Source organism: Danio aesculapii, chromosome 15, assembly GCF_903798145.1.
Source record: "Danio aesculapii chromosome 15, fDanAes4.1, whole genome shotgun sequence".
In the NCBI taxonomy this organism is placed as follows: domain Eukaryota; kingdom Metazoa; phylum Chordata; class Actinopteri; order Cypriniformes; family Danionidae; genus Danio; species Danio aesculapii.
This window is the reverse complement of record NC_079449.1, coordinates 38,970,194-38,992,052: the sequence shown is the minus strand read 5'-3', so window position 1 is coordinate 38,992,052 and position 21,859 is coordinate 38,970,194. Positions and strand designations below refer to the sequence as shown.

At 33.7% G+C, this 21,859-nt stretch overlaps 1 protein-coding gene across 1 annotated transcript; it reads left to right on the top strand.

Annotated features, from left to right (window-relative positions):
- The first annotated feature begins 242 nt into the window (after positions 1–242).
- si:dkey-202g17.3 (4F2 cell-surface antigen heavy chain) lies at positions 243–21,609 on the top strand. Its single transcript, XM_056474421.1, has 8 exons — positions 243–627; positions 2,121–2,285; positions 6,164–6,261; positions 9,334–9,411; positions 9,536–9,591; positions 11,481–11,670; positions 18,560–18,667; positions 21,226–21,609. Exons 1-8 carry the CDS (start codon positions 243–245, stop codon positions 21,607–21,609), a joined length of 1,464 nt encoding a protein of 487 aa, XP_056330396.1.
- The last annotated feature ends 250 nt before the right edge of the window (positions 21,610–21,859 follow it).

Below are 21,859 nucleotides of genomic sequence, written 5' to 3'. Positions count from 1 at the left end.
CTGCAATTTCTAAAAGAGATCAAGCCTCAGCCAGGTCAGAAAAAGTAATGTAAAATAACTCAAAAGTAACATAACGCATTACTTACCATAAAATGTAACTCAGTAAAGCAATTAGTTACTTTTAGGGGGAGTAAATTAATATTGTAACGCATTACTTTGTAAAGTAACTTTCTCCAACCCTGTTCCTAAAGCATTCTCTGTATTAATTAGTGTTCAAACTCTATTTGCTCCAGTGAGCCAGCATGACTCTGAAAGTTGAAGGTGATCCAGCTTATGGCAGTGTGTCTGGAGCTCCGTTCACAGATGTGGAGGGCTCAGAGTCAGTCCCACTCCTCACCCCAGGTCCTCCACCTCCTCCTCCAGCCCACCGGCGTGTATGGAAGCCACTGAGCAGAGAGGAGCTGGAGAGGTGCGCTGGAGGGACGCAGTGGAGGAGATTTCGCCGCCGACTGGTGCTCTGCTTCTGGATCTGCTGGATGCTGCTGCTGGGCGCTGCGGTGTTGATAGTGATCAAGAGCCCACGGGCCACAACTCGTGTACTGCACTGGTGGCAGAGGGATCTGATCTACCGCCTGCAGCCCATGCTCTTTTTGGATGCAGAACGACAGCAGGACAGCCGGATCAACAGTAAGATCAGAAATAACTGAAGCAAAAACATTCAACCTGTTGATCAATTAATCAGTCTATCAATAAAGTAATTAATGAATAACAACACAACAACAAATAAACAAAAAAACAAAGAAATTAAAAATGCAGAAAATAAATAAATAGAAGACAACAAAAACAAAATAAATAAACAGAAGATAACAAATAATAAATAAATAAATAAATAGCAGACAACAAATACATAAATAAATAAATAAATAAATAAATAGAAGACATCAAATAATAAATAAATTAATAAATAGAAGACAACAAATAATAAATAAATAGCAGACAACAAATAAATAAATAAAGAAATAAATAAATGAATAGAAGACAATAAATAAATAAATAAATAAATAAATAAATAAATAAATAAATAAATAAATAGAAGACAACCAATAATAAATAAATAAATAAATAGAAGACAACAAATAATAAATAAATAAATAAATAAATAAATAGAAGACAACAAATAATAAATAAATAAATGAATAAATAGAAGACAATAGTAAATAAATAAATAAATAAATAAATAAATAGAAGACAACAAATAATAAATAAACAAATAAGCAGAAGACAATAAATAAACCAGTAAATAGAATAAAACAAACAATAAATAAGTAAATAAATAAATATATGAATAAATAAATACAAGACAACAAATAATAAATAAATAAATAAACAGAAGACAACAAATACTAAATAAATAAATCAATAAATAAATACAAGACAATAATAAATAAATAAATCAATAAATAAATAGAAGACAACAAATGATAAATAAGTAAATAAATATATGATTAAATAAATAGAAGACAACAAATAATAAGTAAATAAATAAATAGAAGACAACAAATAATAAATAAATAAATGAATAATAGAAGACAATAAATAAATAAATAAATAAATAAATAAATAAATAAATATAAGACAACAAATAATAAATAAATGAATGAATAATTAAATAAAAGAATAAATAAATAGAAGACAATAATAAATAAATAAATAGAAGACAACAAATAATAAATAAGTAAATAAATATATGAATAAATAAATTTAAGACAACAAATAATAAGTAAACAAATAAATAAATAAATAAATTAATTAATTAATTAATTAATTAATTCATAAATAGAAGACAACAAATAATAAATAAATAAATGAATAAATAAATAAATGAATAAATATAAGACAACAAATAATAAACAAGTAAGTAAATATATGAATAAATAAATATATAAATAATTAAATAAATAAATAGAAGACAACAAATAATAAATAAATGAATGAATAAATAAATAAATGAATAAATAAATAGAATACAATAATAAATAAGTGAATAGAAGACAACAAATAATAAATAAGTAAATATATATATGAATAAATAAATTTAATGTGTGTAAAAATTCAACATAAATTACATCAGTGAACTCAGTAGCGATGCAGCCCGGTGTGTGTTGGTGTGTGTCATTCAGGAGTGTGTGAGCGTCTGCCGTATCTGAAGTCTGTGGGTGCTGGAGCAGTGATTCTGGAGGGGCTGTTTGGGAACAGAAGCTCCTCAACTAACCTGACAGAGATCGACCAAACTCTGGGCACACTTCCACAAGTCACACAGCTCATCACGGAAAGCCGGAAAGCAGGTGGGTGTACTTTTAGAATTACACAATGCACTCAATTTGTTTGTACTTTACTGGTGGTATTCACTTATTAATAACAACGAAACCTTTTTAATTATTACTGGACCTCTATGCTGAGAATTGGGATTGTGCTACTCTTGACATTCACTAGGTGGTGCTGTGTAGATGTTTTGCAACGGTCTGGTCCTATGTCTGGTCTCATTCAGTACTTCAAAGTATTAGGACATTTCTTGAAAGAGTATATACAAACTACTATATCCACTGTGTCTGCATTTAGACCCAAGGATTCAGGAGAGCAGTCCTCTCACCAGACACCTGCATTCCCCCTTCACTACAAGCTTCTGTGTCGCTGTCCACCTTTATTATGCTCTCTGTGGGCATGTTAAGCTGAGCTACAAACTTTATATATGCAGTTGAAGTCAGAATTGTTAGCCCCCCTTTAAATTTTTTTTCTTTTTTAAATATTTCCCAAATTATGTTTAACAGAGCAAGAAAAAGGTCACTGTATGTCCATAATAATAATAATAATTTTAATAATAATAATAATAATAATAATAATAATAATAATAATAATAATAATAATAATAATAATAATAATAATAATAATAATATGTAATAATAATAATAATAATAATAATAATAATACAGTTTTCTCATTCACTTTGGTGCATTTCTCAAAACAGTATTTACATTTGCACAACAGTTAATGCATTTCTCAAAAAACAATTAGTACAAACAGCAAAACTTAGTTGATAACCTGCAAAAGTGTGTCACTTGCTCAAAATGGATAGCTCATTCCTCAAAAAACAAGTATTCATGTCAAATGGCTTTGTCATGTTTTCATTAGGACAGTTTACTCTGTACAGTTTTTACCAATGCAAAAAAGTCAAATTTTGGTGACACTTCCTGAAAATGTTCAGGACAGCACTATATACTATTTGCACAGACATTTGAAAACAGTAAAGTTGGACATGACTGCATTTAGTGAGGTATCTGAGTGCAAGACACTAAATATGTGTGTTTTTCACATTTTAACTGCATTTGCTCTTTGCAATTCTAACATATTCACAGCATTGTGCATAAGAATAAATACACCCTTATTTACAACAATCATAAACTTTCTTTGGGTAGAGCTGTGCACAACTGTAAACAATATTGCAGTACATATTGGAACTGAACGTACAACATACATAGGTCTGTAAATCATTGATGAAATTGTCCAATTTAGAAGACTCAAGTATGTAATGACTCAAGTAATGAAATGAGGATTCTTAGTTTTATATGGAATGACTTTCAAGCATTCACAAGTTTACTTAATTTTGACTGACATGACATAAGCAAATGATAATTTTATAAAACAGCAGAGAGTTGTATGAAAGCAATTGATGCATGTCCAAAAGCATTTGCAATGTGATGAAAGGAATGAGAAACTGCTACTATGATGTGCACAAATGACTAATTGTTTTGAGAAATGCATTAACTGTTGTGCAAATGTGTTGTGAGAAATGCACCAAAAAGACTGAGAAAAACTGTAGTAGTAGTAGTAATAATAATAATAATAATAATAATAATAATAATAATAATAATAATAATAATAATAATATGTAATAATAATAATAAAAATAATAATAATAATAATAATATGTAATAATAATAATAATAATGATGATGATAATAATATGCAATAATAATAATAATAATAATAATAATAATAATAATAATAATAATAATAATAATAATAATAGTATGCAACAACAACAACAACAACAACAACAATAATAATAATAACATGAAACTGAATGAATGAATGAATGAATGAATGAATAAAAAAATGAACATGAATGAATAATAATAATAATAATAATAATAATAATAATAATAATAATAATAATAATAATAATAATAATAATAATAATAATAATAATAATTATTATTATTATTATTATTATTATTAATATTATCATTTTTATTATTGGAATTATAAAAATTTCGGATAATCCAGTTATAAAGTATAATTATTATTATTATTATTATTATTATTATTATTATTATTATTATTATTATTATTATTATTATTATTATTTTCTAAATTAAGGGCCTAAGCTGAATGAAAATGTATGAATAAATGAATAATAATAATAAAATGAAAATGAATGAATAATAATAATAATAATAACTATTATTATTATTATTAATATTATTATTTTTTATTATTGGAAGCATAGAAATTTGAGATAATCCAGTTATAAAGTATTATTTTATTATTATTATTATTATTATTATTATTATTATTATTATTATTATTATTATTATTATTATTATTATTTAAGGTCAAAATTATTAGCCCCTTTAAGCTATATTTTTTTTCGATAGCCTACAAAACAAACCATCATTATACAATAACTTGCCTAATTACCCTAACCTGCCTGGCTAATCTAATTAACCATGTTACATTTTCTATGAAATTCCTAATAAAATAATATATAATAGGGCATTAAATTAAAGGATTAACTGTTTATTTTATTGCATTTTACCTTTGCCAAGTATAAAATCATGCGTCTGCTCATGTTTTGTTTCAGATTTTGCTTTCCCTCCTCGTTTTTCCCTGCGTTGCCAACTAAGCCCTCTCCAAATGTAGCATTTTTGAAGAAATTCTGAGGTGAACTGAAAGAGCGGGGTTTCATGACCCTGAAAAAAGGGAGTGGTTCACTAGATGATCTGAAAAGCCCCCCTTCTAGTCAAAAGGATGTGTACCTGAAACATAACAAAACACACACTAAGTAATGTATTTTAGCTTCGCAAAAATATAGACCTGCCTTGCCTTGCCCTTTAATGGATTTGTCAACTGAAACATGCATCAAAATATACCTGGAGCAACACATTTAATGTTTTGGAAAAATGTAAGCTGAGACACGTATTTTCCAATGAGCCTAAGTTTCATTTTTGTGTTACATGCTTGCTCTGTCTTTGAAATGTTTTCTCAATTGCGGACACAGGTACAATTTCTGCCATGAAACTCTATGCGCTGATATTTAAAGGCTGATAGGTCACCTAATCTGCTCCTCCGTTTGTCACATCATTTTAAATGCTCCGCATCATTTTAAATGCTCAGTGTCGTTCTACGCTGTTAGGCTTTAATGTGTTTTCGGAGACCCGCCTCCACCCCAGCTCCACCTTTGTTTAGATTTGCTACCGGTGTTACATAGAGTACTCAGCATAAATAAGTACACCCCATTTTGAAAATGAATATTATTATCCATTTCTCAGTTGGTAATATATATTGATGCATTTAAGAAAAATAGATTTAATAAACACATATATTTATTAAAATAATATTTTAGTCACAGAACATCTTTAGAAATGGAAAGATAATACATTTAAACTACAACATTTCAACAAAATTGTATATATTTTTTGTTTCTCTTGATTTTTGCTATTTTTGAAAAATGTATTTAATATTTTTCCCTAACATATAAATTTGGGCTACTAATTTTTTAACCATTATTGTAAGTTATTTTGTTAGATTAGCTTCAGATTTGGTTTCAGTACTGACTAAACTAATGAATATACACAAATATAATATTCTAAAGCACCCTATAGAAAATATTAATTTAAATGAGAAATTTGTGGGGGCTGGGGGTGTACTCATATATGCTGAGCACTGTATATACTGTATTATGTTTGCAGTAGCAGCATGTTATATTCCCTGTATACATACTGGCAGTAGCAGGTCTTGGTACTTGCTCTGACATAATAAAATACAAAGTAATATACTGACATACAAAATCCAGAGAGAGGTCATGACAGAAATCATCTAATGCTTCACAATCCCCAAAGATTAGTAAAATTCAAGCAACATCTGGATTTGTTCTCTGGTTTAGGTGTGAGAGTGATCCTGGATCTTTGTGAGCTGGATCTGTTTGAGCAAAAGTCAAATAATGACACTGCAGTTTGGTCCGGTGCGTCTGAGAGCATTCAGGTAAACAATGTTTTACTCTATTTCATTTTCTTTGAATGTATTCATTGCATATTAGAGAGAAAGAACCTAATGACATATATGACAACAAACTACATTTAAAGGAATATTTCACATAATATATTTAAATTAGCCCATACATTAATCTTCCTCAAGCTATTTCTACAATTGGTAGCATTTGGTCCTCTCAAACAATGCAGCGAAAACAAATTGTTAACATGTCATTTATATCATAATTCAGCCATTTTGGGAAATGAGCATCAACACACCATTTAGAGTGGAAGTTGGGTTGAGGCATACTTATTTTCATACACTATCTTCTGTACATATGACTTTTTTTTTCTATCAGAAGAACATGGTGTAGTTTTCAATCCTTATTATCCTGGCTCTTCCATGCTGTATAATGATGTTGGGTAGAGGCCATTTAATTTAAGTGTCCAATCGTGCATAAATCTGTCACAAAACGAACCCATATGCTGCTGCGGGGTTAACACATGTCTTATGAAGCAGATCAATGTCTTTTTGTAACAAAGAAATCATGTAAGAAATTATAGTCTGCCTCGATCCAGCATCCACTTCAAATTGTGTGCTAAACTATGATTCTTTCCTTACGAAGAGGTTAATATTCATATAGATAATTCTTCCTAATCTTAATAATATGTAAATAGCATCTCTGAAGTGACGATTCATCACTCACTCATAGCATTGAAGTGACATGTCGCTTGAAATAACTGCTGGAGATTCTGTTTAACCCTTTGTGTGGTTTTAGAATTGCGTATATTACAGGATTGTAGGGGTGTGCATGTGTGTGTCCAGCAGTTTTAGTGGTGTAAAAATTATTTTATACCTGGAGGGTCAAAATTTATCCATAATAAGACATATGTTGCTCCCTAAATGTGTACAACCTTCATGAAAATAAAAAAATATTCATTTTTATAATGAGTTAATGAGTTAATTTTATAATTATAATTATTTATAATCACTTTAGAAAAAAAATTAAATATTAAAATTAAAATGTAAATTAAGGATAACAATGAAAGGGATCGTTTTCAGTTTTCACATCTTTAGAAAAACAAACAAATGTTAAGGTGAACTGATTAACCCTCGTGTTGACTTATACTGTGGGTCAAAATTTACCTGTGACCATTTTAACAGCTGACAAAAAACCTAAACAATGTTTTTTTTTTAAGTAAAAATGTTTTTATATGTTTAGCAGGAAGATAAACATAAAAATACCGTATAAAATGTTTGACCTGAGGATATTTGGGTTCATTGTGAATCTGAAGTGCTGTCTCTACTACTGCTACACTGTAATAATTTTTTTTTTCTTTAAGACATCCTCATCATTTTTCCTCTCACTTTCCTTCAGCTTAGTCCCTGATTTACCAGGGGTCACCACAACAGAATTATACATTAATATTATAACATTAAAAGTATGAGTAATATACTGTGCAATGCTATAGAATAAAGGCAAGCCAACTACAGTCTTGTTCGTTGTCATTTCCTGTGGTAAATAAACTGTTGTGATATATGTCTATTCCCGGAGCTTCTGCTATGCATCTTATATCATATGTCGAGTCAGAGATCAGCCAATAAGTTATCTAAAATGTAGGCAGCAACTGGAAGTCAGAGATTTGAGATTATAATTAAATATCTTTCAAATCGGTCTGCTTCATGAGTCATGCGTTAACCCCCTGGCAGTTATGCCCAGAACACATCCATAACTCAAAAAGAGAATAAGCACAACCCTTTTAGACTATGCACTGGGTGCGCAGACCGTTTTTAAAGTCCCTAAAATAGCAAAAGTATATTTGCATTATGGCAGCATGGTGACTCAGTGGTTAGCACTGTTGCCACACAGCAAGAAGGTTACGAGTCCCAGCTGGGTTAGTTGGCATTTCTGTGTGGAGTTTGCATGTTCTCCCGCTGGTTTTCTCCCAAAGTCCAAAGGCATGTGCTATATGTGAATTGAATTAACTAAATTGACCGAAGTGTATGAGTGTGTGTGATTGAGAGAGTGTGTGGGTGTTTCCCAGTACTGGCTTGTGGCTGGGAGGGAATCCGTTGTATTAAACATATACTTGAAGAATTGGCGGTTCATTCCACTGTGGTGACCCCTAATAAATAAAGGACTAAGACAAAGAAAAATGAATGAATGTTTGAGCTGAGTATGTTGTTTCATTCTGAATCTGAAGTGCTGTCTCTACTGCTGCTACACTGTAATAAAAACAAGCGGAAAAATAAGAGTACAAGTAATATAGTAAAAGTTCTATAACAAGAGGTTTGAGATTATAATTAAATATCTTTATATGTTTTCCTACAAAAATAAATCGATCTGCTTTATAAGACATGCGTTGTCCCTCTGGCAGTTATGCCCAAAGCAAATCCATAACTCAAAAGGAGAATAAGCGCACCCTTTTTGACCATGTGCTGGGAGCCCAGACTGTTTTTAACATCCTTCAAATAGCAAAAGCATATTTGCACTTAGGGCGGCACTGTGGCTCAGTGGTTAGCACTGTTGCCTCGCAACAAGAAGGTCACTGGTTCCAGTCCTGGCTGGGTCAGTTGCCATTTCTATGTGGAGTTTGCATGTTCTCTCCATGTTTACGTGAGTTTCCTCTGGGTGCTCCAAGTCCAAAATCATGTGCTGTAAGTGAATTGGGTAAATAAAATTGACCATAGTGTATGAGCGTATGTGTAATCGCGAGAGTGTATGGGTGTTTCCCAGTCCTGGGTTGTAGCTGTAAGGGCATCCGATGTTTAAAAAACATACGCTTGAATAGATGGCAGTTCATTCCACTGTGGTGACCCCTTATAAATAAGGGAATAAAGCCTAATGAAAATGAATGGATGAACTATTTGCACTTTGATTATTAAAACAGAGCCCCTCAACTTTGATATATAAATATTACAGCCACATTTCACCCACACAGCATTAATACTGGTATAACTGGTTTAAATGTGAGAACAATACCAGTATGGACATTTTTATATTGTGACAAGTCTGTCACAAGGATTAATGTTTTATGTCAATATTCCTATTAAATTTTCATGAATTATTATTTCCTTCTCCAGTACTCATTAAGGTATTGGCTGTATCACGGTGTATCAGGATTTGGAATTTGTGATACAGACGCAGCTTTCTCAGCAAAGGTAAATATCTGGAAACGAACTGACGTGTCTTGTTTAGTGGGTTTTGTTTGGAAAAATAATGTGATGCAGGTTGTTTGGAAGCCCGGTGCCTAGTTAAAAATCAATGTGTATTTATGATTCATAGACCCTAATGGAGTGGAAAGTGCTGATGCAGGAGTTCAGCTCACAAGATGATGAAAGGTATTAGGTGTTTCATAATGGCGATCAATTCCTGAAGAATAAAAGGTCTTAGTGTACAATAAAATTGCGTTGACTTTAAAGGAGTTTTTTTTCTTCTTTTTTAAATATTTCCCAAATTATGTTTAACAGAGCAAAGAAATGTTTACAGTATGTCTGATAATATTTTTTTCTTCTGGAGAAAGTCTGATTTGTTTTATTTCGGCTAGAATAAAAGCAGTTTTAAATTTTTTAAACACCATTTTAAGGTCAAAATTATTAGCCCCTTTAAGTAATTTTTTTTTTCATTAGTCTACAGAATAAACCATCGTTATACAATACCTTGCCTAATTACCCTAACCTGCCTAGTTAACCTAATTAACCTAGTTAAGCGTTTAAATGTCACTTTAGACTGTATAGAAGTGTCTTGAAAAATATCTAGTCAAACATTATTTACTGCCATCATGGCAAAGATAAAAATAAATCAGTTATTAGAGATGAGTTATTAAAACTATTATGTTTAGAAATGTGTTGAAAAAATCTTCTCTCCCTTAAACAGAAATTGGGGAAAAAAATAAACGAGGGGCTAATAATTCAGGGGGACTTCATCCGTATGTAATTATATATATATATATTCTTATGTTTTATAACAGATGAAAATACACTGAAAAAAAATATTCATTGGATTTAGTAATTTTTAAGGTAAGTGGTTGCAAACAATTTAAAAGGGCTGAATTCAAACAAACTAATTCAATTTAGTAATGTTCAACTTAATTTGTTTGTTTAAAGGTTCATGAAACACAAAAAAACACATTTTTGTGATGTTAACAGACATATATATGTCCCTTGTTGCTAAAAACCCACATATTTCACTAAAAAGAGAAAATTGGTTGTTTTTGCGATGTGTTTTTCCGTCACGGCGATGAGATCATTGTATAAATTCCAGCATCTGTACTGTATTGGCTGTCTGTACCGACTGGTACAAAGTGACTTCATTGAGTTTTCAGCACATCTGTTCGTTAATTCATGAGAAAGACTTGGTTCAAATTAATCAGAGCGCTCTATTGTGAACGAGATGCAACTTTGTTACGCCAACTGTAATTCAAACAAGCAGTAGGAGAAATGTTTGGAGACATGAGTCATCAGTGTTGCATTTATAAATGTGCTACAACAAAGTTTTAGTTTCCATTTCTCCGCAATGAAAGCACAGCTTCTGTGTGGACTCACATGTGTGGAAGTTTTTGTTAATTGACCTGTCTCTACGAATTTGTGGTGCGATCAATGCGATCATGTTTATGTTTATTGAGATGGCAAAGTTAGTTAGTATCGTCAGCAGTACTCTTTCAGTTTTTAAACGACATACCTTAGTCAAAATGATTTAGTTACTAAATTTACAGTAATTTCACAACAATATTATGGACGGAAAATCCTCCACTTCCACACAGCTCTCAGATCAGCTGTGAAAGCAACTCTCTGAATCACTGTGCATCTGTATTTGTGTTGCAGGTGTGAAAATCAGCTATAATGCATGTAATGGAACTCCCCTTTTCATGCAAACTCTTTCACTACTCTTCACTCCCACCTAAACAAAGCTGGACTCACCCACTTTCCTGACTTTTTTCAAACTAGAGGTGTGAAAGCACCCTGCTGAGATGGGGGGGATGGGGGATTCCATGGCCCTTTTAATTCAGTCCTTATAAATTGTCTGCAACCACTTACCTTAAAAAATTTCCCAAATTCAATAAGTATTTTTTTCAATGTATACAAGTTTGTAACAGTTACAGGACCTCAAACTACTCCTTTAACCCTTGTAATAGTGAGCCCATGATTTGAACTTCCCTAATGCATTTTAATAAATGTGCTACATAAACTTGTTTAATGCAAGCAATGATGGTCTTATCTCATTCTTGCAGAATATTGATGGTGAGGCAAACAGGCAACACTCTTCCGGTGCTCAATGTGTCCAGCATTACTGGTTCATTAGTAGAGCTAGTAACGAAGTCCCTGATCCCCCAATCGCACCATCTGCTGACTGCCGCTGAGGTGGCAGAGGCTATAGAGGTCAGTCTGCAGTCGCCACAGAGAGACTGGCCAAGCTGGACTGTGAGTGGACAATTTACTGATAAAGTAACTACTTTAAGACTTTGTTTGTGTTCACATTTGTAGATCAATTCTCTTGGTAATGCATTTAGTCATGGTTCAATTAGTGTTCACACTGTAATAAAAAAACTAGCCTAAAGATACACAAGAGAGAAAAAAAGCTTCTTTTATGACATACATTTTGAGAGAGAATGAAGTTTGAGAGTGAACATCAAAAACATTGTGTGTTGGATTGAACAGTTTTATTGTATGTGTATTGTATATATCAATGAGAATTCAGGAGTTTTTTAAATGTGATTCTGAAAATGTGATTTGTGTGCGAATACACAAAACAAGCGATTATGTAATGAAAAAAAAACAGCAGCGAGATTCATTAATGTGGATTATTCTCAAATTTACAGGAACATAGCATCAGCTGGGGTTAGAGTTAAAGATGTGGATTACTCTCAAAATCACAGGTTGACATAAGTTTATCCCAAAAACAATCCAAGAAGTTAGAACATTTGCCCTTAGATGGCTGGGGTCAGGGTTAGAGATTGAGGTAAATTATTCACTCAATTACTTGGGTTTGGGGTTAGGGTCAGGATTGGGGTTAGGGCATTAGGGTTGAGTTTAGGGTTAGGCCCCCTTAGTGGAAGTTATTCTGTCGATCAATTGGGTTAGGGTTAAATTTAGGGTTGGGAGTTAAGCCCTCTGTTGATGTAAGTTATTCAGTAAATCAGGTGGGGTTGTGGGTGGGTTAGGGGTTATGGTTAGGGTCAGGATTAGGATTAGGGTAAGGGCAGAGGTGGGACAAAATAATTGTTTGGCAAGTCACAAGTAAGTCTTTAAATTTATTGCCCTCAAGTCCCGAGTCAAGACAGGCAAGTCCCGAGTCAAGTCCCAAGTCAAAGGCCAACAAGTCTCAAGTCAAGTCCAAAGTCCTACGGTTTGACTTTCAAGTCTTTTTAACAGAAAAATAAAATGTATACAGATTATGTATGGTTGTAATATCTGTATTTATTAAACAAACCTTTTTTAATGAAAGAACATTGCTCAGATATATAAAAATACAAATGTAATTAGGGTAAATCAGCTACGTCAGTGGCACCAATCAATCCACAATAATTTAGTGGCTGCTATTTGTTTATTTATTGAAATATTGTGAATTTACATCAGTACATTTGAATTAATACTGTCAAAAGTAAAATCATATTGAGGTGGCCACAAGGGTGGCCAGAGTTTACACAGGGGTGGCCGTGCCCTTGAAAGCGCCCCTGGAATAGACGTTGGATATAAAGAATACATTTTATTTTTAAATTTATTAAACATCCAAAAGGTGCACCATCCTACTCAAATAATTAAAAAAAACATTTAAACAAAAATATAACCAACGCAAGCAGAAATGTAACTGTGATAAAAATAAGGAAAACTTGATAAGGTATTATAGCCTACTGTACTATTCACTCTTCAAATAAATCTCACTATCAATCCCATTTTATCTTAGCAACTAAAATAAAGTGAGCCAGTCTCTGCTGTCTTCCCCATTGTTGATGAGATTGTAGAGGCCATTTTCCCTGTCATCCTCTTCATTTTGAGGAGAAGCTGGGCAGGGGCCCTGAACACGTATATTGGCATGTACAGTGTTTTGAACAGTAACTTACTAGAGTAAAGTACTTCAATTTATCTGTTGTGGTAATACTATAGTTGCTATGGTAACAAAAGTGTAATATAAACAAATTACCCAGTGCTGTGTTTTTTTTTACAATATAGGGTATATTATACTACAATTCACCACACTTGACTGTAGTAAAACTGCACTTTGTATTTCATTTTACTATTCTTAATGCTACAGTATGCTGAAGAATTCATTAACAAGTAGTAAATAATACAAGCCTAAAACATAGGCAGTATACCTCACACTCAAAAACACTAGCATCTTAACCTATCTTAACCTCTTAGATTTTTGTGTATTGTTAATAAATAGTGTAGCATTATATAAACCATATCAACATTCTTAGGATAACCAATTTAACAGGATGATCTCTGGAGAGCAAAAGCACGAAAGGTATGAGGCGCCAGAGTGGACAAAAGTCAAGCGAACGCAGAGACTGAATACGGGTGCAAAAGACAGATGCTGCGGCCAAAATCACATCCATACTATACAGTACGCTAAAATCAGTATGCGAGCCGAGTAGTATGTTCGAATTCATAGAATTAAAAAATCAGTATGCGAGAAGAACCCGGATGACTTACTACTTCTGGCGAGATTTTGGAGTGCGCATCCCATGCACGCTGCGATATCCCATGATGCTCTGCAAGAGAATTCATGAATGGGAGAGAAGCGACGCAACTGACAATGGTAGGTCATGTGAACATGATAAAATGGCGGATGTAGTTCGTCTGAATTCCATTCATACTTTTCACATTCGTACTGTATAGAACGTACTTTTCTTACGGCCGAGTAGTACGTTTAAATTAAAATGCAATACCTACTGAGTAGAAGGCGGTTTCGGATGCAGCCTTGAATGTTTGCACAAGAGAGACCGAATGTATGCGTGAGAGAGACCAAATGTATGCGCGAGAGAGACTGCGTATTGGTGCGTGAGTATTGGCTCAGTCTCTCTGCGTTCGCTTGACTTTTGTGTACTCGACACCTCATAGTAGTCACGTTGGACGCTGTCGAATCAAAACAATCTACAGTACTTTGATTGGATGTCATGCCGAATGCACGCATGCTCTCTGTCACACACACGCACACAGACACATAAACAGAGATAGAGCGGTCCGTGTCAACATATTTTTTATCTTTGGGCCTTTTATGGGAAGTAGCAAGTTTTTACAAGTCAACAGGCGCAAGTCCAAGTGAAAGTCACAAATTATTTATATTAAAGTCCAAGTCGAGTTTTTATAGTCTTTTTTATATTTTGTCAAGTTGAGTCCAAGTCATCAAATTCATGACTCGAGTCTGACTCGAGTCCAAGTCACATGACTCGAGTCCACACCTCTGGGTAAGGGTAGGGTTAGTGTGAGGGCTAGGATTGGGATTAGGATTAGGATTAGGATTAGGGTAAGAGTAAGGGTAAGGGTAAGGGTTAGGATTAGGTTTAGGTTTAGAGTTAGGGTTAGGTTATGATGCAAAGGTAGAATGGCAAAAAAAGATTTTAATAAATAAAATAAAAAAAAGAGGGAGAAAAATTAGATATAGATATGTTTTAGATATGAAATAGGGGTTAATACAGTGTCCTATGTTGGCATTTTAAGCTCTTAATCGTCAAGGGTTACCCAGTACTGGGTTGCGGCTGGAAGGCCATTCACTGCATAAAACATATGTCAGAGTAGTTGGCAGTTCATTCCACTGTGGTTACCCTTGTTAAATCTGGGACTAAGCTGAATGAATGAATGAATGAATGAATGGTCATGGGTAAAAAAATACAGCTGAATTTTATGCTTCTTTTCATGCACATTCAAACATTTTGTAGACATTATGTAGTTTTAAACTAAAATTCTGCAATAATGTATACTTTGTGTAATGTTTTACATTACATTCCCCTTGCATTTAACTCTGTGTAATATACTTGTGTACTCTTGAATTTGCTATGCTGTACAGGAAATGTAGTTTTTTTACCTAAACTACAGCCATAGATTGCATCAGGAAACACTGACAGACTGTGGTTAAACATTTTGACAATCTGGTTTAAGATCTGCAACACAAGGACTTATTAATCTGATGTTTACTGACACAAATACTTTTCACAGATGTGTTTCAAGAAATGCACTTAACACGTTGCAAATATTAGGAATGATTTGCAAATGATTAAAAAAACCGCAATAACATGTATACATGAATCCTATAAATGGGTTCTGACATTTAACCTTATGGCTTTGGGTCTTGTAATCTTGTAAAATGATCCTTTTAATCCAAACATAAGCAGGGTTTTGGTCCTAGTTAGTCTCATAGCCTAAGGTGCAGTATGTTTTCATCATTAGTAAACTATGAACACACATTCCAGTTGGCGTTTCCAATAACCAAGGTTCCACGAAAATTCAATACAAGCATCATCGCTGCTGACTAATCATAGCTGTTCTTAATCTGTGGTTAGAAGAGGTTTCTCGGTATGACATGTAGACTCCCGTATATCATGCTCTCAAAATAAACAAAATATATTTGTTTGGTGGGTTCATTTATTTAATTGATCATTGCTATTGGGGTAAATGAGAACTTAAACTCATCATGATTAAACCTAACTATTTCTGATATTTGATAACCCTTATAAAAGTACTCTTGTAAAATGTAAAAAAAAAATATATATTTTTTTTTTTGCTGTAATATAATTAGTACTAAGTTTGGTGAACTGAACAATTTAAGTATAGTCTACAAAACCGGCAAGTTAAATAAACTTAAATATGCATGTTTTGGGAGACTCCATTACTCAATTAAATTGAGGCAACAAGTTTACTCGATTAATTTAGTTCAGTCAACTTATTAGGGTTTTCAGTGTGTGTAATAATATACTATGAAAATGTTTAAATAAATTTTAAACAAAAAATAAGTAGCCATTTATTCACATTATGATGAATAATTATACCTGAAGCCATTTGTTTTCTGATTTATAAAAAGACCTTGCACTTAAAAGGTTGAACATATTAGAATGTTACAGTCAAGACTACATTTGTGAAAATTTTTTCAAAGGATTAATGATGATTTTGAGCTCACTACATTTGAAATCTTAAGTTTATGCATTTTCATGGTACATAAGTTAAATGAACTCATATTTTTAAATGATAGGACCAAAATGCTAAATTTTAAGTTATGTTCAGTCAACTTTACTTAATTGTTTAAGTAAAGACAACATAAGGGCTTACAGTGTAGGATTCGTGTTATGGGTTGTTACATTTAGGGGCAGTGTTTTGTTATATAGTAAGATTAACCACAGCCATATCACCCTGCTCCCCAAGACTGGTTACTCACTGAAGCTAAGCAGGGCTGAGCCTGGTCAGTGCCTGGATGGAAGACCACATGAGAAAACTAGGTTGCTGTTGGAAGTGGTGTTAGTGTGGTCAGCAGGGGGTGCTCAACCTGCGGTCTATGTGAGTCCTAATCTCCCAGTAAATTGCCAGTAAATACTGTCAGTGAGCACCGTCTTTCGGATGAGATGTTGAACCGAGGTCCTGACTCTCTCCCGAGGTCCAAAAATCCCATGGCACTTCCTATAAAGAGTCCTGGCCATATTCCCTTCATCGGCCCTTACCCATCATGGCCTCCCAATTATCCCCATCCACCGAATTGGCTCTTTCACTGTTTCTCCACTGCCCCTATAGCTGGTGTGGGGTGAGCGCACTGACGCTGTTGTTCTGTGGCAGCCGTTCCATCAATCAAGTGGATGCTGCACACTGGTGATGGTGTCCCCTCATGATTGGGAAGACCTTTGGGTGTATGGCCATACACAATAAATACAGTATATAAATATACATTACATTAAGGGTTGGTTAAATTTGTGAACCGTGAATTTGTGAAATTATGTTAGACCTAGTGCGCAGCCATCTTGGAATGTCGCTGGGCTGATATCACGGGGTTGGTTCCGTTCCCTCAGCTGAACAGAAACAATGGAAGTAAAGGAGACTGTAAAGCCTAATTTAACTCAATGCGTGAGGTTGTGGACGTGGAGCTGGTGCAATTACAAGCATCAGATGTGTGTCTAATATTAAAATATATATAATTATTCTATTTTTCTTTTTTCATGTATGAAGGATAAAAACCAGCCGTAGGAAAAACCTTAGTTTGATGCCTCTTAGTTTGGTTTGAACACGAAAAGAGGTGAGGGGCTGGAGTAGTGAAAAATAAAAGTAACCGCACCCATTATGTCAGCAGTGGACCTGGTTAAAACCCATACAGGCATTCAGGCAGCGTAATACAGAGAGTGAATCATTACTGACGTAACGGGGGCTTTCACTTTTCACTGCTACGGCCCCTCACCTCTTTTCTTGAACGTTTTTATCCTTCATACATGTTGAGAGCTCGAGTTGATCGACTTGAGGAGGGAATATGTCTTGACATAAATCACAAAGACGTGACCTAGTAAAGCATGAAGTCATGCATAATTTTAATCGTTGCATTAGTCTGAATGTATATCCCCTTGTCAGGCAGCACTAGATCAGCAGTGTGAGAGAATGGGCCAAACGCACCAAACGAAAGGTATTAACAAAAGAAAAATACACAACTTAAGACACTTAAGAGCTTGTATTTGTTGTATTTGCACCAGCTCTGCAATGCACATCCACTACTTAAAGTTAAATTAGGCTGTCCAGTCTCCGTGTTCAGTTCGTTACAATCATGGTGGAAACCCTGACAGGCAGTGAGGCAGTGTAACACAGAGAGTGAATCAAAGCACATGAAATGATTGGTAATTAAAAGGGGGAAAAAAGAAAAATAGAATAATTATATATATTTTTATATTAGACACACATCTGATGCTTGTATTTGCAGCAGCTCCACGTCCACAACTTCACGCATTGGGTTAAATTACACTTTACAGTCTCCTTTACTTCCATTGTATCTGTTCAGCTGAGGGAACAGAACGAACCCCATGATGTGAGACACAGTGACATTCCAAGATGGCGGCGCCCTGGGTCTAAAATCTATAGAAAAACATGCCGTTTTCTGCTAAATGGTTACATTAATAAAGTTTGTTTAATATGTTTTCATTAGAGTGGAATTCAACGTACAAAATAAGGTAAACTTGACTGAGTGCTTCATTTCCCCTTTAAGGGTTGGTTAATGTTAAATAAAATGGACCAAATGAACAATTTGAATGTTATTAGTTAATAAAAAATATTATAAAATTGTCTATTTAAAAGAAAATAACAATCCTGTACTCTATGTATGCAATGTGACATGTTTGATCAATGATAGGTTGGTGGAGGAGTACCAATGGAGCTGAATAGAGCCATTCTCCTTCTCATCATGACTTTACCTGGAACACCCATCATTAAATATGGAGAAGAGCTCAGTCCAGCTCAGGTGAGATGAGAAAACATTCCTCAGCACACCACTGCTGTAGTTTGCATCTATACTCTGTAAAACAGAATAGATGTTCTTCTTTGTCATATGATTACTTAAAGTATTTTTTAACAATCATGAAACCTTTCCACAGCACAAAAATTCTTTTATAATGGACAATTTTCTTTAAACATTTCCACACTATAAATGATACACAAAATCTCTCTATTTACTTACACTGACAGTTCTAAACTTTGATGAATTTTGTTCTTCTGTTGAACACAAAACAATATATTTTGAAGAAGAAAGAAAAACAAACAGGTTTAGAACAAGTGGCGGATGAGTTATTTATGACAGAATTTACATTTGTGGGTGAACTATCAACTGAAAAGGGAACTGAAAACGTTTCTTCTATGGCATGACTACCGAAGGCTAATTTTAAAGTCAGCATAAAACAGAAGTGAAGAAAAGTCATTTTCCCATCTGAATATACTGAAGAAACTCAATTGTATTTATGTATGTTTTTTTTGTTATTATGTTCTTTTGGTACTTTGTTATTTGGGTTTTTTTTGTGTGTGAACACCTGTAAATATTGTTTTGCCACTGGATATTTTATGGTTAACTTTTTACATCTTCGAGTCAAGCCATCTTTCTTTTTTTGTGAACCCAGACTTAATGCTATGCAGTAGATCTGTAAGGGTCTATTGCATTAAATCAAGGAAATACATTTTCACAAAATGATGAAGTGCACAGATACAGCGGGAAAAATAAGTATTAAACACGTCACCATTTTTCTCAGAAAACATATTTCTAAAGTTGCCTGGGGGAGCGCGGGGCACAAAGTAACGCTGGGTAAAATGTAACACAGAGGTTTAAGGTATTTGCTCAGAGTTAACCATGGCATGCTTGCGAGGTATTCACCACAGTGTCAGAATACATCTTCCTGCCAATTATTGAAAAAGTTAGGCGAAATTTGAATGGGAAACACTGGAGTAACCATTTTTGATACATAAAAGTATTTTTATTTTACTCTATATTTTTTTTATTTAAAAAAAAATCTGTGAAAGTATGTACGTAATATCTTATATTGTTGTAATCACCGTCTTCTAGGCTAAAAGATGAAACCATTTTAAAAGATGTAAAAAAACACACTGACTGCTAGCCAGTTTTGACGCAAACATAACACAGCGGGGTTAGTTGTAACAGGGTGTTACAAATAAGCCACACACTGTTGGACACCAATTAAATTACCAAAATAATATTAGAATTTTGAGTGTAATGATGAGAAATTTTTATATAAAAATGTTTTTTTTATACAAAATATATGCAAATAAATCCAAATGTGTTCGTCCAATAGATAAATAAAAAAATAAATAAATAAATAACCATACTGTGTTATGTAGAATAAATTTTTTTTTAGCCAAATACAGAGGAAATATAGCTACTATTCAAAGTAAACTGGATTTAAATGAATTGTGTTTGAAATCTGTCTTTTTAAGCATCTGTTACAACTTGCCTCGCAGGTGGAGTAAATAGTAACATTTTTACTCCTGGCACTTTTGGCAATACTGCACAGAAACCATAGGTCCGGCGATCATACAACTAGTGTTCATTTGTAGAAGAGGCTTGTGTGTTGTTGGTAAAAAAAAAGTTTGTCTAACCCCATTATTTTGTTCATTATTTGGCCAAAACCAAAAAGTGTTACTTTGTGCCTTGCTCTCCCCAAGACCTATTTTCTCCGGATGTTGGTAACAACCAAATAAATCTATAAATGTAAAGAAAACAAATCTAATTAGTTTACAAATTAAGTTATGTGTAATAAAATGAAATGACACAGGAAAAAAGTATTGAACACATGAAGAAAGGGAGATGTACAGTAGAAAGGCAGTGAAGGGCCAGACAGCAGCTGAAATCACTCAGAAGTTTTTCTGCAACCCTCTGCCCTTCCTCATTGTAAATTAATATTAGCTGCTTCAGTCTACAACATCTACATTAGCAGGATGATGAAGATGAAACCAGAGTGGACATTTCAGTGAGACAATGATCTAAAACACAGCCAAGGAAACTCTGAAATGTTTCAGAGAAAGAAAATAAAGCTGTGGAATGGCCCAGCCAATCACCTGATGTGAATCCAATAGAAAATACAAAATAAAGATCAGATTTGGATAGATGAGACACGCAGAACCATCAAGATTTTTACACTCTATTGAAGTGTCGTGTGATTTCATTGTTATTACACATTTTTTTTTTGTTTTGTTTTATTTGTATGTTTGTATTGTTTGAGTTTTTACCAAAATCTGGTTCAATTCCATGTCAACAGCTACTTTCGAAATATTATTCCCAGGAAAAAAAATATGACATGTTCAATACTTATTTTCCCCAATCTACATTGTTTATATCAAGCACTACAATACATATAAAAGTAAGTAAAGTATATTTTGATTTCACAACAACTTGAAGAGCGACTGATTTTTATTTAATTTTTATTTATTTGGATTCTGAATGTTTTTGTATGTTTGTGTGTTTTGTATGTTTGTTTATTTATTACTGTGTGCATTTATTCCAAAATTCATCATCAGGGTGTGAACCGGCTGAATCAACCTCTAGCCCTTTTCCATTCCCTGAGTCAGTCACGTGCCCGTGAGGAGGCTCTTCACTTTGGCAGATTCACCTTTCTATCCTTCAATACAAGCCTGTCACCATCACCTGGCCTCAATGCTACGGACACACCTCTGTTAGCTTACCTGCGCTCCTGGGGCTGCGTTCACTTCCTCGTGCTGTTTAATTTGGGACCTGAACCTCACACCATGGACCCAGACTGGGCACCCAGTCTACCTGAAGGCGGAGTGTTTGTATCCAGCACAGGTCTTGACCGATTCGGCCCCGTGTCTCTTAACACAATCAGAATGCAACCACATGAGGCAATTGTCATCAAACTGTTTGAATCTGACAGATCTTCCTGAAATTAAAGGCTTTACTTATTACTTTGTTAAAGATCTTCAGGAACCATATTCACAAACATTTAAGGCTAAAAGTAGCTAGAAAATCTTAAAAATAATGGGCAGTCCTAAATGTAGGACTCTTAACATTTTTGCTTAAAGATTATTTTAGCCAAGAGTAGCTCCTAAAATCAGTGACATGTTAGAGGTAGCAAAGAGTCTTAAAGTCATAAGATCAAAACACTAACTCTACTAAATGGCCCTTGCTGACAAT

What these genes read in the sequence shown, in the direction of transcription:
- si:dkey-202g17.3 (XM_056474421.1), top strand. Translation starts at nt 243, where the DNA reads ATGACTCTGAAAGTTGAAGGTGATCCAGCTTATGGCAGTGTGTCTGGA. An exon ending in CACGGAAAGCCGGAAAGCAG is followed by an intron (nt 2,286 to 6,163) that starts GTGGGTGTACTT and finishes TCTCTGGTTTAG; the next exon opens with GTGTGAGAGTGATCCTGGAT. An exon ending in ACGCAGCTTTCTCAGCAAAG is followed by an intron (nt 9,412 to 9,535) that starts GTAAATATCTGG and finishes TATGATTCATAG; the next exon opens with ACCCTAATGGAGTGGAAAGT.